This window comes from Xiphophorus maculatus, chromosome 8, assembly GCF_002775205.1.
Source record: "Xiphophorus maculatus strain JP 163 A chromosome 8, X_maculatus-5.0-male, whole genome shotgun sequence".
NCBI classification, from domain to species: Eukaryota; Metazoa; Chordata; class Actinopteri; order Cyprinodontiformes; family Poeciliidae; genus Xiphophorus; species Xiphophorus maculatus.
This window is the reverse complement of record NC_036450.1, coordinates 14,686,639-14,700,458: the sequence shown is the minus strand read 5'-3', so window position 1 is coordinate 14,700,458 and position 13,820 is coordinate 14,686,639. Positions and strand designations below refer to the sequence as shown.

The window sequence follows — 13,820 nt, the reverse complement described above, 5'->3', positions numbered from 1 at the left end:
TACTAGCTCCTAAATAAGAATTGTAGCTGGAGACTCTAGTGAGCAGGCTTTAAGTTCTGAATCTGCAAAAAATAAAATAAAAAGACTGAATAAATAACTGATAGTGGCTGAATTAACCTGAAATGACAGATGGATTGAGGAACAGAATAATGGATAGAGAGCTCTGTAAATATAGGAAAGTCAAAAAGTTTCTTTTTCTAAACCTGGAAAATATTAAATTCCAATCTCCCTCTGGCTGTGCAGGAACATTCTTAAATCAAGCTATTTTCACTCGGTAAAGGAAGCCATAAAAACAGTCACACCCAGATTTATATTTCAAGTAGCTTTTGTATTTTACTGCAACAAAACAAAAAATAATAAATTGCACCCAGGTTAGAGAGAAAGAAACATTTACAAATACGGACAAACTTTGTTTACAAAATTTGGTGATTGAGGCTTAGACACAAAAGTAGAGTAGTGGTATGTTCGGTACAGAAGAGGAATTAACAAAAGCAACAACAGTACCATTGAAGTCAAGGCTGGCAGCAGTGACCTTTGTCCAAAGGTTTCGCAGTCAGGCAGGGCACAGAGGATGAGAAGATTACAGCACAAATACTGAAAATGTTCGAGGGATTCAGATAAAGGGGGAAAAAAAACATTATGGTGGAGTCTCACGTTAGTGTCTGTAATGGCCCCCCCCCCTCTTTCAGTCATTTTGAAACAGCAATTGACAGACGCGTTAAAATTTTAGTCCAGTGTTTCCCAAGGGGGTGTTTATTTTTTGTGGTGGTGGAGGCCCTCTGCAACAATCGCTCGCGTGTCAGGAACAGAGGCCTGCCGGGGAAACACCGAGTTGGTCTGTTAACTAACAGCATGCTGCGGCAAGGCCAGGCTGCTACTAATGGCTATTTTCACTGGCACAGAGAGGAAAAAATTGCATCAAAACTCCTTATACATATAAATTTAAAAATAACAGGTTTAGTCTGAGAATAAATGTAAAAAAATAAAAATAAAAATTCACTGGGATGCAGATCATTAACCCAAATCCAAAAATTTGTTTTTTTTTTTGGTGCTGCAAACATTTATATCCAATAAACACAAACACAGCCACTCTCAAGCACAAGGCAGAACTCAGCCAAAGCCATACAAACATGCTTTAACCAATAACACGACTTCACTAGAACTAAATGTTATGGGAGTGGTGGGAGAAGCAAAAAGAGACGAGGGTCATTCTCTCCACATTGTTATTTTATGGCACAAATGGCTGCAAAATACTGCAAAAAGCACCAATACAAAACATCAGCAACACAATCTCATCTTTCAGCACACAACCAATCAATGACGACTGATCAAACAAGTAAAAAGTGTAGAACAAAGTCAATCTACGCAGGTTTTCTCTGAATTTTTTGCGCTGACAACAGAAAAACAACTGGAAATATTTTCCAAGGCAAGTTTGGATTTCATTAATTGTCATAGCAACATCACAACACTAAAGATGATAAAAAAATATCAGAGGCCTTTTTATAATAATGTCAAGAGACAGAAAGGGGGGGGGGGGGGGGGCGGCAAAAAAAATTAAATATGTAAAACATGATTATTTCAAAGATGATTGATGTAGAATTGATCCACAGCCTAATTAAGGCTAAGATGACAATGTGCATACAAAGTTACTGTTTCCTTTGAGTCCACTGAGGCAACCACAAGAGTCAGTAAGTGGGAGAAAACTGTAGTGTCAGCCCACACGGCTCCTCTCAATCACATTCCACCCAACAGCTCTCAGAGGGTCATGTGTCAAAATTCATATCAGTTTCCCATCTTGGTGCTTTTTACAGCGCTACCTCTGAACAATGTCACTGATCTCTTTAACAGAGGACAGCAGCTTGGTAAAGTCCTGCTGCGCGTTAGCACCCCCTGTGGTGGAGGGACAGATCTGAAGCTCACGCATTCTAGTCTCAAGGTTGTTGATGGCCTCTCGAAAGGCGAACTTGTTCATCTGCTGGATGGAGTCAACGTAGCTCATGCAGTACTTGGACAGGTTCTTCCCGGCCTCCAGCACGCCACTGTGGCTGCCTGTCTGCTCTGACATGCGGGAGATGGCGGCACGCAGCAGCTCGGCTCCCTCCAGGACCATCTCGCGTGTCACCGCCGAATTGGGCGTGCGCTCGCTGCCTTGGCGGGGTGTGGTCTTGCGGAGGGACGATCGGGTTTTGGCAATAGGGGTGAAAGCAGATAAGTTCTGATCCGCAGAGGAGGCGACTGTGGACGATGGACCACCCTGGGTCTGGCAGGAGGAAGAAGTGGTCACAGAGGTGGCAGATGCAGAAGCCTTTATCGCTGGAGGTTTAGAGCCCAAAGGCCCCTTTTTGGGTCCCTCAGTGAAGGCTGAGCGGGCTTGGTCACTAGCAGCAGTTGTATGGTGAGGGTCTGAAATGAAAGGAAGGCCCTTAGATTTGATGTCTGAGGGCGAAGATGAGGGCGAGGATATGGGGGATTCTTGAGTGGGGCTTCGTGGGATTTTGCCTGATTTGGGACCAGTGGGTGGTGGAGGTGGAGCCGGCTTGGGTTTATGCATCTTGTTTCTCTCCCTTAAAGATGCAGGCTCCACAGCATGCTTGTTCCTGCGAGCCCTGCACTCCTCTCCTGCTGCTCCCAGAGTAGGGAGCACATTAGCTTTTAGTTCTGCCTGGAGAGCGCTGGTCTTGGAGTTTTCCTGACCTGCTAAGCCTGGTCTCTTCACCACTTTGGGTGTTGATGCTTGCGGACTGGAACCAGAACTGGAATCATTATCTTTACCCAGGAAGGCAGGACAAACATCCGATGATGTGTTAAGACGTGGCGGGGGGGTCAGGGTGCCCATTCGACGGGCACTCTCTCCTTTCTGCTCGTTGGTCCTCTTCCGTGGCAGAGCCGGCTTCCCTCCCAAAGTGCTGGAGTCGAAGTGGCGCTGGCCCAGATCTCGGGGGAGTGTCACAGACTTCCACTCTGTGCCATCTCGGCCGTTTGACATGACAGACGACCAGAGGAAGCGATTTGAATTAGACACCCCTTCCTCTTCACTGGGTGGCGTTGTAGCCGCCTTGCTACCGGGGCTTGGCAATGAAGGGGGACCCTTTTTACGGGGGTACAGAGACCCTGGGTAGTTGGGAGTCCCACTGTTGATGCCTCCTGCCCCATTGTTATTACCTCCCAAGAACTTTGAGGATTCAACACCATGTGTGGTGTCATTCAGAGACAACGATGTACCATTGTTGAAGTTGTCACCGTCTCGGGGATCAGGAGTCGCTACCCTCCTCTCAAAGGAAATGTCTGTCCTGGTGAAAGAGGAGCTTCGTTTGGGCGGAGCTGGTGCGTTCTTTTTCTTGATCTTGATGCGGCTGAGAAAACTATTACGGGTCTTGTTATCTTTGGGGATTAAGCGGTCATCTTCATTTAGGTTATTGTCCAGCAGAGGGCGCTCTTTCCTGGGGAGCATTGGCGATGATACAGGCACCTCAGGTTCCACAGGGTCTAAGGAACAGCACAATAGGTCAGTGTAAGGTTGGTGACATATTGTGCCTCACCAAAGTCTTTGTTCCCCTAAACCTCTTTACATTGGGACATTAAATATTCTTTACTGCATTTTATTGGGATCTTATGTGACAGACCAACACATAGTGTATAATTGTTAGCTGTAAGGGGCAAAAGATGGAAGGATGCTACTCAAAATGTTTTACCAATAAACATCTGGCCTGTTCATGGATTCAGCATCCATAAATTGAGCCCTGGTGGTTGTGCAAAAAGTTGTTTTTTTCCCCATGAGCTCAGCTAATGGGAGTTAATATTTTACCCATCAGTTTACTTCCTCACTTATGCCTATCTGTGGTGCTTAAACAAATATATTAAAAGTAGAGGCTATGAAGTGACAAACTGAAAAAGGTGTGTCAATACTTCTACAAGGATTTAAAATAAAGTTTAGCCATACTTTGATGGGCTGAAAGACAAAACAATTAATTATTTCAGAAAAGTGTACATTTACAATGCAATGACATTTATTGTATTGCAAATAGAATAAGTCTTAGAAGTTCAACATTTGAAAAAAATACAAGTTCATATTATTAATATTGATCATTTTAAGTTTTCTAAATTAAACAATTGTGGACATCTGGATGTAAAATTTTGACTTATTTTCATTTTACGGTTAATTTTAACTGCTATTTACTTAAACAATCTTTGTTGTTCATTACATATAATGAACAAGCTGGAAGGGCGCAATACATTGTGAATGTATCCCACCTGGACTGTCTCTGTTTCGGTTCTCCATGTTCTTATGGAGCGTCCTGGTTTTGGTTGGGAGCTCTGGAGCCTGCTGGAGGGAGCCTAATGTTGTCTTCTTCCCCTTCTTCCCTAATTCCTTTTCAACTTCTATTATTTGGCAAAGAGTTGACAAAACATGAAGAGTTACACTTCGGGGGAAACAACAATAACAGATGTGCTTTAGATGATGAGGGAAGCAAGACTGACCGTCAGAGATGCTAGATTCCTGAAACATGGTTTCGAAGGCTTGATGTGTTTCAGCAAAAGATGGACGCTCAGAGGGGTTCCACCTCCAACCTGAGAGGAAGGAAGTGTAAATAAAGCTGAAAAGAACAAAAGACTTTTTCATCAGTTTGCAGACAGATCTTGCAGCACTCACAGGCTCTCATAAGTTCATAGACCTTCTCTGGACAGCCTTCTGGTCGTTCCATGCGATAGTCTCTTTGCAGCAGCTCATAGACCTGGGACAAGTCAATGCCGGGGTAAGGAGACATGCCATAGGTGGCGATCTCCCACAGCAGCACCCCAAATGCTAACAAAATAAAAACTAAGCAGTTAGTTTCGTCTTGGGTAAAATAAAAAAAGTGTCTTTAAAAAGTCCACAGTGGAAATTTGCTATGGTTCAGTCTAATAAATTTAAACAGTAGCAGTAAATTCCACTGCTGTTCAAGAGAGCGTAAACTTACCCCAGACGTCAGACTTTATGGAGAATGTGTTATAGGCCAGACTCTCTGGAGCAGTCCACTTGATGGGGAACTTGGCACCGGCGTGAGCCGTATATGTATCTCCAGTCATTAATCTGCTCAAGCCGAAGTCTGCGACCTTCACCAGGTGGTTCTCCCCGACCAAACAGTTCCGGGCAGCCAAGTCCCTGCAGGACAGAACCCAGGAGGAATAGAGAGCTTTGTGACTTTAAGAAAATGAAATAAAAGTAATCCTAAACCTAAATGATTACAACTATAAAATGAAAAGCTGAAAGCAGCACTCTCTACTCTCTTCTGCTGTGGTGCTGGATTTCAATTTTTGGAGCAGTATTGAGTCATAAGCCGAGTCCTGACAGGCTCCAGAATTGAATTGTAGTTTGCAAACATAAAAAGCATAAATCATGCTTTGCATGCCAGAACAATAACAATGACTTCTCTGTGATGCATTGAGAGTTAAAGAACTGCACAAGAACAAGGAAAATTATTTAATACTTAACATTATAAATGTTTTTCTTTTGTTTACATCAAAGTATATGATAAATGCATGACACTCAAATGTAATATAGTCACCTGTGTATAAAGTTTTTTTTCTCCAGGTACTCCATGGCAGATGAAATTTGTGTGGCCATGTACAGCAGTACCACGGCGTTGACCTCCTCCTTGTTGCACTCCCTCAGATAATCCAGGAGGTTGCCGTGCGTCATGAACTCTGTGATGATGTAAAATGGTGGCTCACGTGTGCACACACCTACAAGTAGAAAAATCAAAACACTGGATGAAGCTTAACATTTCAACCAGCAATTAATTATTGGTTTAGCAGTGCTATGTTTTCCTGGCTGGGAAACACATCTCTGTACCGCTTGTGGAAAACTAAGATTTATCGCCAAATTTGTGGTGTGCAATAACAGCCGTCACATGGACAGACTCTCCCACCTGAGCTGTGAATTTCTGCAGCTACTCCAGAGTTACAAAGAGCCTCTGGCTGCTTCTCTTTATCCATCTCCAAGATGTGTTTTGTTCACTAATATTCTCTAGCCAACCTGTTGGGTAAATTGTATTACTAGTATTATCAAATATTCGTTGTATCATGTAGCCTTGTAGTTACATTTAGATAATGTTTCTGTGTGTTAATTAATTCTGATTCCTTCCTAAGGCCTCCTTGGAAGAGAGAGGTGACAGATATTCTCAGGGTCTTCCCCAAACAGCTAAAAGTTAAACTGATACTCAGCAATTAAATAGCAAATTTAAAAATGACTTGGTTGCACTGGATTTTACTTTATTTAACAGAGTATTACGAGGGTTAAATACAAACATATACCAGTCTGTTAAATAAAATCCCTTCCACTTCACAACTGTCCACTACTTTGTGTTGACCTGTCACATTTAAATCTAATTTAAAAACTAGTTAACTGATTTTTAAACATACCTAAAAGCTGCACCAGGTTGGGGTGTTTAATCTCTTTCATAACTGCAGCCTCCTTGAGAAACTCCTCCACCTCCATTGTGTCCTCCTACAAAGTTGTTTCCATAAAGGAAGAAGTGGCAAAAAAAAAAAAGTTAGGACTAAAGTGCAGTTGCGTCTCTGTGGCAGCAGAGGGCAGCACTATTCAGCCTGATCAAGGAATTATATCTGCCACACTCCTAATATATTATGCTGGAGTTAAAATGTTTTCACAAGCTTGCATAAGAAGGATTTGTTTCACCTAACCTTAAGTGTCTTGACAGCCACAGTGAGGTTGTACTTCTTCCAGACACCTTCATACACCTCGCCATACTGGCCCCCTCCCAGTTTGTGCTTCATGGTGATGTCAGTGCGCTCCATTTCCCACTTGTCGTAGTTGGGAGAAACTCCATAGATGGTGGGCTTGTTGCGTTTCGGTGCAGGGTAATGTAGCGTGGTGATGAGGCCGTCCTGCACGGTGGAGTGGTGGTGCACCAGCTCCGCCAACGTGGTGAAACGGCTTTCCGACGACACGTAGAGCTGGGGGAGGACAGAGTTTTTACATCTGAGTGAATGTTCACTTATTACGCTAAAAAAAAGAGAACTAATTTCTTGTACATTTAACAAAAAATATTTTAGAAACTAAAGTTAGGTGCAACATTTTAACATTTTAATAAAAACGACCAATGCTAAAATACATTGTGTGGAAACATTAAGCTAAGCTATTGCTGGAAACGGTTATATCTGGAAAAGTTATGATCTTGGTGTGTCCCAAGCAAGGCATTCATCAGGAAGTTGGTGGACAGAAGTGTGTTGGTCAAGGCTCAGTAGACAGACTTTTCCATTATTCCACTGTTGCATAATACTAAAAATAGTTTCCTTGTGCATTACTTTATGTTAATAGCCTTGAGTGCATAAATTAAGGGAATACAGAGGAAAGAATAAAAAACATTTAACTGGCAAAAATACAGAGGCTGTCTCAGAGCTGTTGATGCAATCTTCAGTTACTAGGGAAGTCCATCATACCAGATTTCTGACTTCCAGCTCAGAGGGGAGATGGAAAACCACATGAGAATGGGGAACCTTGTGTACGCGTCTGCTTTTCTCGGTCTGTGTTTGTGGATTTGCATTTTTCATGTGTGAGCGTACATACTCTGCTGCATCTGTCTGCATAAAGCATGTCTCAGCATGGGGGTCAGAACCCAAGTCGGGCCTCGTGCGTTTGGTGCTTATTACACGAAGCATGGTCGCGGTCAGAGGCATTCTTGTCATAACTGGAGTTCTTGAAGCTGTTTCACCTCGCTTCATCACAGACAGGAAGGTGACACACGCAAAAATGATGGGAGTTCTTGAGGAAATCTCACACCAAGAATTTTAGCGAGTCTTTACCCACATGCCCCTCCATAGACAGTTTTATGTTAAAAAAAAATGTCCTGTGGAATTTTCAAGCAACTTACATTTCCTAATCAAACATGTTGAACAAAGGATAGAAATTTTATCTATTATCTACTAAATCAGAGGTTCCTGTTCTTCGCCAACATTGAAAATTGTTTTGTTTCCAGAAGCTTATCAAAGTTTTTCACTGCCTATATATATATATATATAAAAAGGCGTTTTATGTTTTCGACTGGCCCAACAATCACCAATAAGGACTAGTTAAGAATAGACTCAGGTCACCATGTGATTTCTAGGTAAATAGTTCTCTCTAAGAGCATTAAATAAAATTCTCTCAATGAGGTAGTAATCTTTTAAATATAGTTGTAGGCTCTTTCGGAAGCCTTGCATATTTACTAAGTACAAGAAGGACTGGTAGAACATAAGATTGTGCAAGCAGGATGCTGCTAAATCCTTCCTTTGTAGAAACTAAATCAGGGTAAAAAGATCTGCAATGCTGTTGCTACTCAGAACTGACAAGTAAAAGCCCTTCCTTTTATAATTTTCTGCTTGAGTTTTTCTGACTAGTACTAGGGGAAAAGGGCAACAATGCAACAGGACAGATAGGACACCATTAATGGTTCAGTAAGAATACTTCAAATGAATGTCATTAACTGAATTAAAGACGTTATGCCATATAGTGTTGTAAAAATGTATTTAAGCAATAACAAATATATTCTTTTTTTCAAAAGAAAAAGGTAACCTGAGTAAACACAAAGAGCAAATTTATGATTTCCTTTATGAAAGGTGGAAAAAACTATCCAAACCAACATGGCTCTAATGTCAAAAAGTGAAAACCTTCCAAAACCTAAGAACAGGTTGTGCCACCCTAGGTATCAATAGCTACCATCAAGCCATTACAAAAAACTGCCTTTGAATCTTTTTCCATCATTGTGTAGGAATGTTGGCCCACTCTTTGCTTTATTTCTGTCACTCTGAGGTATTTTTGAGAATGATTGGATTTAAAACTTTAACTGGAAGTAAATTTTATAGAATGTGCGTTTCCAGTGGTTCCCACCTTGCCATCTGACGCAGTGTTAATCCTGTAATGGTAGACTCTCCCCTCATACCGCAGGGAAATGGACCTCTGTCCCGGGCTGCTCTCGCTCTCCCGGACCAGGAAGCTTCCGTTGATGCCCGAGCTGAGCAGGTACTCGGCAGCATTGCGTGACACGGGTCCGTGGTACCAGCTGTGCTTCTCCAGGCTGTTGACTGGAGTGATGTAGTTGGATGGCACCCAACCCTGGCCATTCTTGGTCTGAGCCTCGCACCACTCACCATTGTGGTTGTAACCCAGCACACGCAACTTCTCCCCTGTTCAATCAAAAAGAGTAAGATGAACCAAAATGTTTAGAGAATGTCAACTTTAGCCATGTTTACAGTTTTCTTAGATAATAGTAGACATGCTGAAAAAAACCCGGAAGGAAAGAAGGAAGGCTACCAGCTTCAGCATTTCATTATCAAAATAAAATGATTGCATTATCAGCATTATTGCTCAAGAACAGTGCAGACATTTTCTTGTTTACTCAAGGGGCTACAGTCCCTCCTTCCTTCCTGCATTTGTCTGTGTAATCCATCTGTAGCATTGTTTTACAGAAGGCTCAGTGGAAAAAAGCCCATATATGTCTGAACATTTTCAGGAAGTGAATTGAGAACAAAGAGAATAATAGAAGGGACACAAATAAGGCGATTCCCAGATGTAGTCACAACTCTACAGACCCAGTTTCTACAATGCGACTGGCTTCTCCCACCATTTAAAGCCATTAGACAGATAATATTCTGCATTATGATAAAGTCAAACCTTACTAGGAAGGATGACGTGAGGACAAAACCCATACTTTTCCAGACTGTGTTACTCATTTGCTATATATGGAAATTTGATTTTCAATAAAAATAAATTTAAAAACATTCTCTCACCTTTAGTGATGCTTAGTGTGTTGTCACCACTTGCTACGAAATCATAGAGTGCAACAAACAAATTGGGGTCATTCTCGCTAGGCCCTGCCAACAGGTTCTCTTTGGAGTTCCAGCGAGCCGCTTCAGACAGACCCTGACCCTCAAAGTCTGGTCTCTGGAGAGCTTCTGGGAAAAACAAAACAAACAAAAAAAAAAACACAGGTTGGTGAAAATATTTACAAATATCAGAAATACATGTAGAAACTAGGGAAAAGTAGCATCTAGACAGCCAGTATTTTTCAGAGTGCAGGATTGTGGTCCCTTGGGGTGCCACCAGAGGACCCTTGCAGGTCTTAAATTTATAGGGAAATGAGAACAAAAAAATGCAAAAAAAAAAAAAAGAAATTTGAAAAAAAAAAATCTGTTTTTCAATTATTATAAAAGGTGAAATAACTTATTACGGTAAATTGTTACTGGCCGTGTTCACATTTCTGATTGGCTGCTAGTCAAATTTACCAGGCTGGTTTGTTCGTCAGGCTAGCATAGCAAAAGTGACATGGGCAAGTTTCTGACAAGACAGACATCCAGCAGCCCTACTGCAAAAAAAATGTATAGCCATCTAAAAGAAGAAGGTATGAAGCAGCATTTATGTTAAAGGAATGTAACAATTATTGAAGAGTTAATACAAGTGAGAGAACAACACCATAAAAGTCTATGTTTCTTCACACATTTTGTAGCTGTTTGGGGGGCTTGTTGCATGGAAAAGCTTAGGAAACCCTGTAGTAAGCCATGCTCAATGTAAACTCTTTGGGATCATGCCTTGAAAATACTTCTTTATTGTGCTCTTTAATCTTTTCTACATCAGTTTTAGCTTCCCTTAAGTGTTCAGAGATGACTTCCAAGAAAATCTCCAGCTGAGATGCTTCTTGTGGGATTAAACCAGCCCTTGTCATTTTTCATGTCTCTGCAACATGTAATTTTTTTTTAACAGACCAATCTCATTTTTAATTATCTGTAGACAGAAAACTCACTTCTGCCCATGAGAATAATACTCCCAGAAGTGCTTTCAGGATCTTTGTGAAGTGGATGAGCATTGCCTAACAGAGAATTTACTTCAGTTCAAAGTTACGTTCAGCATAAAGAGTCAAATACAGTCATGTTAGAGTGGTAAAACTGCTGGATAAATGTGAAAATGCAAAGTTGTTGGTCACAAATGTGAAAAAGAAAGTTTTTTTTTTTTTTTTTTACCAAACTGGTGTTCATTTTGAACATGACCCTGACAGCATCAGGATCATAGTGTAAGACAGGATTTCTGTAGTAGAGTTCTGCAATCAGTTCACTACAGACATTATGATAAGTATTAAAAAAAGTTCATTTTCCAAGCCAGATTTACAATACAAACACTCCTGAAGGAACAGTAGGGAAGGTAACAGTTTTGATTTTGTTTTCATAAACAGATTTCTTTTGTCGATTTGTGGAAAAGGCCAAATTGCAGCTTTGGATCATGAGCCTTATAAGTTTTGTCAAAGCAAAATTACAAAAGCAAATAATTGGTACTAGGACATTTCTGTCAAATTAAATAAAAAGGGCAATGGAAATGACAGCATTTTAAGATGCAAATAAATATAAGAAATATGTTCAAAAATATGGACATTTGAGATGTTTCAAGGCCTAAAATGAAGATGAATCAATAAAAGACTTTTACAGAAACCCTGATGTCTTTGAAGGTTGTACCTCCAAAATCAAACATCTGTGATCCGACATAAGTGATTGAAACATTGATTTTAACTGCAAAGGGAAATATTTCAAATTAGGCTAAAAGAACAACCACAATACCACATAATGGCATTCAAGCAGAACTCCACAGAGTGATATTATAATTCCTTCCCAATTACAGAAGTCAGAGCAAGAGGGATTCGTTTCTGTCTGAAAAACTAAATTTTAGTGGTCAAATTAAAGTATGTAATGGCCAAGCCACTTCAGGATGTTGCATATGTATTTTGAGTACAATCAGCTGATCTAGATCACACAAGACTTTGAATGTGTAACAACTGCCACTTTTGTTTTCTTATTACATTTCCAACCCTTATTAATAACCTAAGGTTCTTGATTAATACTCGTTATTGCATGACTCGACATTAGTCAAGACATGGCACGAACATGTATCTTGATAAAGCTCCTGCAATTTAAAGCAGAGGGTTGACGGAAGATTCTGCAAAATGTTTGATAAAAAGGCATAATAGAGGAGTTGCATGAATGAGATTAAAGTTAAATATGACTCTATAAGCATCCAAGGACCTGGCTACCTGAACGTCAAGATCTAAGGTCAAGTTTGAACTGCATAAATCGACTACCAATGGACATAGCATGGATTTCAAGATCTCAAACAATAAGCAGACACCGAAGTATTGCACAACTCTGGGAGAGTGAAGAGCCAAACAGTTTATCACATGACTTTGTTGACAAGTTGCAGGAATTCCTGTTTTGGAAGACAAAAGGAAAGATTTAGACTCAGCAGTCTAGACCCATTATGAGGTTCTTTTTAGATCATAACATGCCGTTTTGCTTCAAGGTAAAGACTATATATTTGATCCAGACTCTGAAAACGCCATATTTTTGGGTCTTGGTGGATGCTGGAGGAACAATACCCAGTTATAGACAAATAAAGGTCAGAAAGTCCTAATCAATACATTAAAACATGTCTCTAAAGGTAAAAGCTGGGTAATATTTGCTTAAAATAATCATTTTCAACATATGAGATGGCATTTTAACTCAGTGGTACATTCAAGAAAGTATAATAAAATTACAAACAGATGAGACCAGCATCGGTGCTGCGTGAAAATAAGTAACCAGTAAAAAAAGATGTGGATCTGAAATTAAGGATGACTAACCTACTGAAAGCCTAGCCAGGTCATTAAGTGTGAGCAGCAATAGCCACACACATGCACTTGAAAGGCCTCAATTATTGCAGCTCTTCATGCAAGGAGGAAAAAAAAGCACACTGATGCATTCTAGCCCAAATAAAACACACATGAAAAAGAAAAATCAGGTGACAAATGAAATCCATAGGGGAACCAAGAAGGAAAATGAATGAGAATAATTCTTGATCAGACTAAAGCTCTGCGAAGCTGCGAAGAGGGAAAATTACAGCATGAATTGGCTTCATTTCTGAGATGACCGTCAAAATGATTAAACGAGTGTGAGGCTTGTAAAACCTTCAGAGCAATGACTGTACAGTAAGAGTGAGGGAAGAGAACAGGGTGAAAAAGATCTAAAACTTTAATCTTAAAAATCGACAGTCAACCTGGTGGGTCCTACATTGGTAACTTACTTTTGATTTTATTTCATATTTAAAATATACCGAAATACCATATGCTTGCATACTAAAAAATTACTTTTCCCTTAGAATAATCAAACAAGTCTTTGTAGAATAAGTTCAAGTGGAATAAAAGATTTTATTTACTTTGTTCAAATTAAGAAGTTTTTATTTATTTCCTTGGTATTTGGCAGAACAATCTTAAAAACTGCGACTTGGATCAAACACTTTGGGTATCCTTCCACTAGATAGAGTTGGTCAATTTTCTCCAGATGGCACTGATCAAGTAGAGCTTGTAGACCACCGTGTTCACTGACACCTAATCAGCTTTGCCAACATGGCATTGAGATGTGGGATTTGTGATTACCACCCCAAAACACTGTCTATGTTATCCTTAGACAACTACATAAGTCACTTGCTGGTATGCTTAGGGTCACAGATCACTGGACAGGCAGATTTGTGCCCAAGCTTCAGGTTCCTGGCTGACAAAGTCTGGGCTGGCTCTTCAAATATTGCCTTAATCATTCCATATGAAGTTCTTCCTTCCTGTTGAAGTGCACCAGTCCCTCCAACAACACTAACAACCCCACAATATGACACTACCACTTATTGGCACTAAAGCTGGAATAAAATCTCAGATGTTTCATTTAGGACTGGGCGATGTGGTCCAAAATTAATATCAAGATCAAGTCTATTTGTAAGGTCCACTTTTGTTTCAAAAGATTTATCATTTTGATTGATTAGACATACCTGATCA

At 40.4% G+C, this 13,820-nt stretch overlaps 1 protein-coding gene across 4 annotated transcripts in view; it reads right to left on the bottom strand.

Moving 5' to 3' along the window:
• Nucleotides 1-307: 307 nt before the first annotated feature.
• The window catches only part of abl1 (ABL proto-oncogene 1, non-receptor tyrosine kinase), a 33,997-nt gene continuing 20,484 nt past the window's right edge, over nt 308-13,820 (bottom strand). For 2 of the 4 annotated variants that reach the window (XM_014470498.2, XM_023338407.1), the window contains 10 exons: nt 9,769-9,933; nt 8,870-9,165; nt 6,685-6,957; nt 6,403-6,487; nt 5,547-5,724; nt 4,959-5,143; nt 4,652-4,804; nt 4,480-4,569; nt 4,252-4,380; nt 308-3,486 (listed from right to left, as the gene is read on the bottom strand). In XM_014470498.2, the coding sequence (XP_014325984.1) occupies nt 1,814-3,486; nt 4,252-4,380; nt 4,480-4,569; nt 4,652-4,804; nt 4,959-5,143; nt 5,547-5,724; nt 6,403-6,487; nt 6,685-6,957; nt 8,870-9,165; nt 9,769-9,933 (3,227 nt within the window). In that variant the 3' untranslated portion in view covers nt 308-1,813. The remainder of the gene's footprint in view (nt 3,487-4,251; nt 4,381-4,479; nt 4,570-4,651; nt 4,805-4,958; nt 5,144-5,546; nt 5,725-6,402; nt 6,488-6,684; nt 6,958-8,869; nt 9,166-9,768; nt 9,934-13,820) is intronic. The other 2 variants (XM_023338406.1, XM_023338408.1) reach the window with 1 other exon arrangement.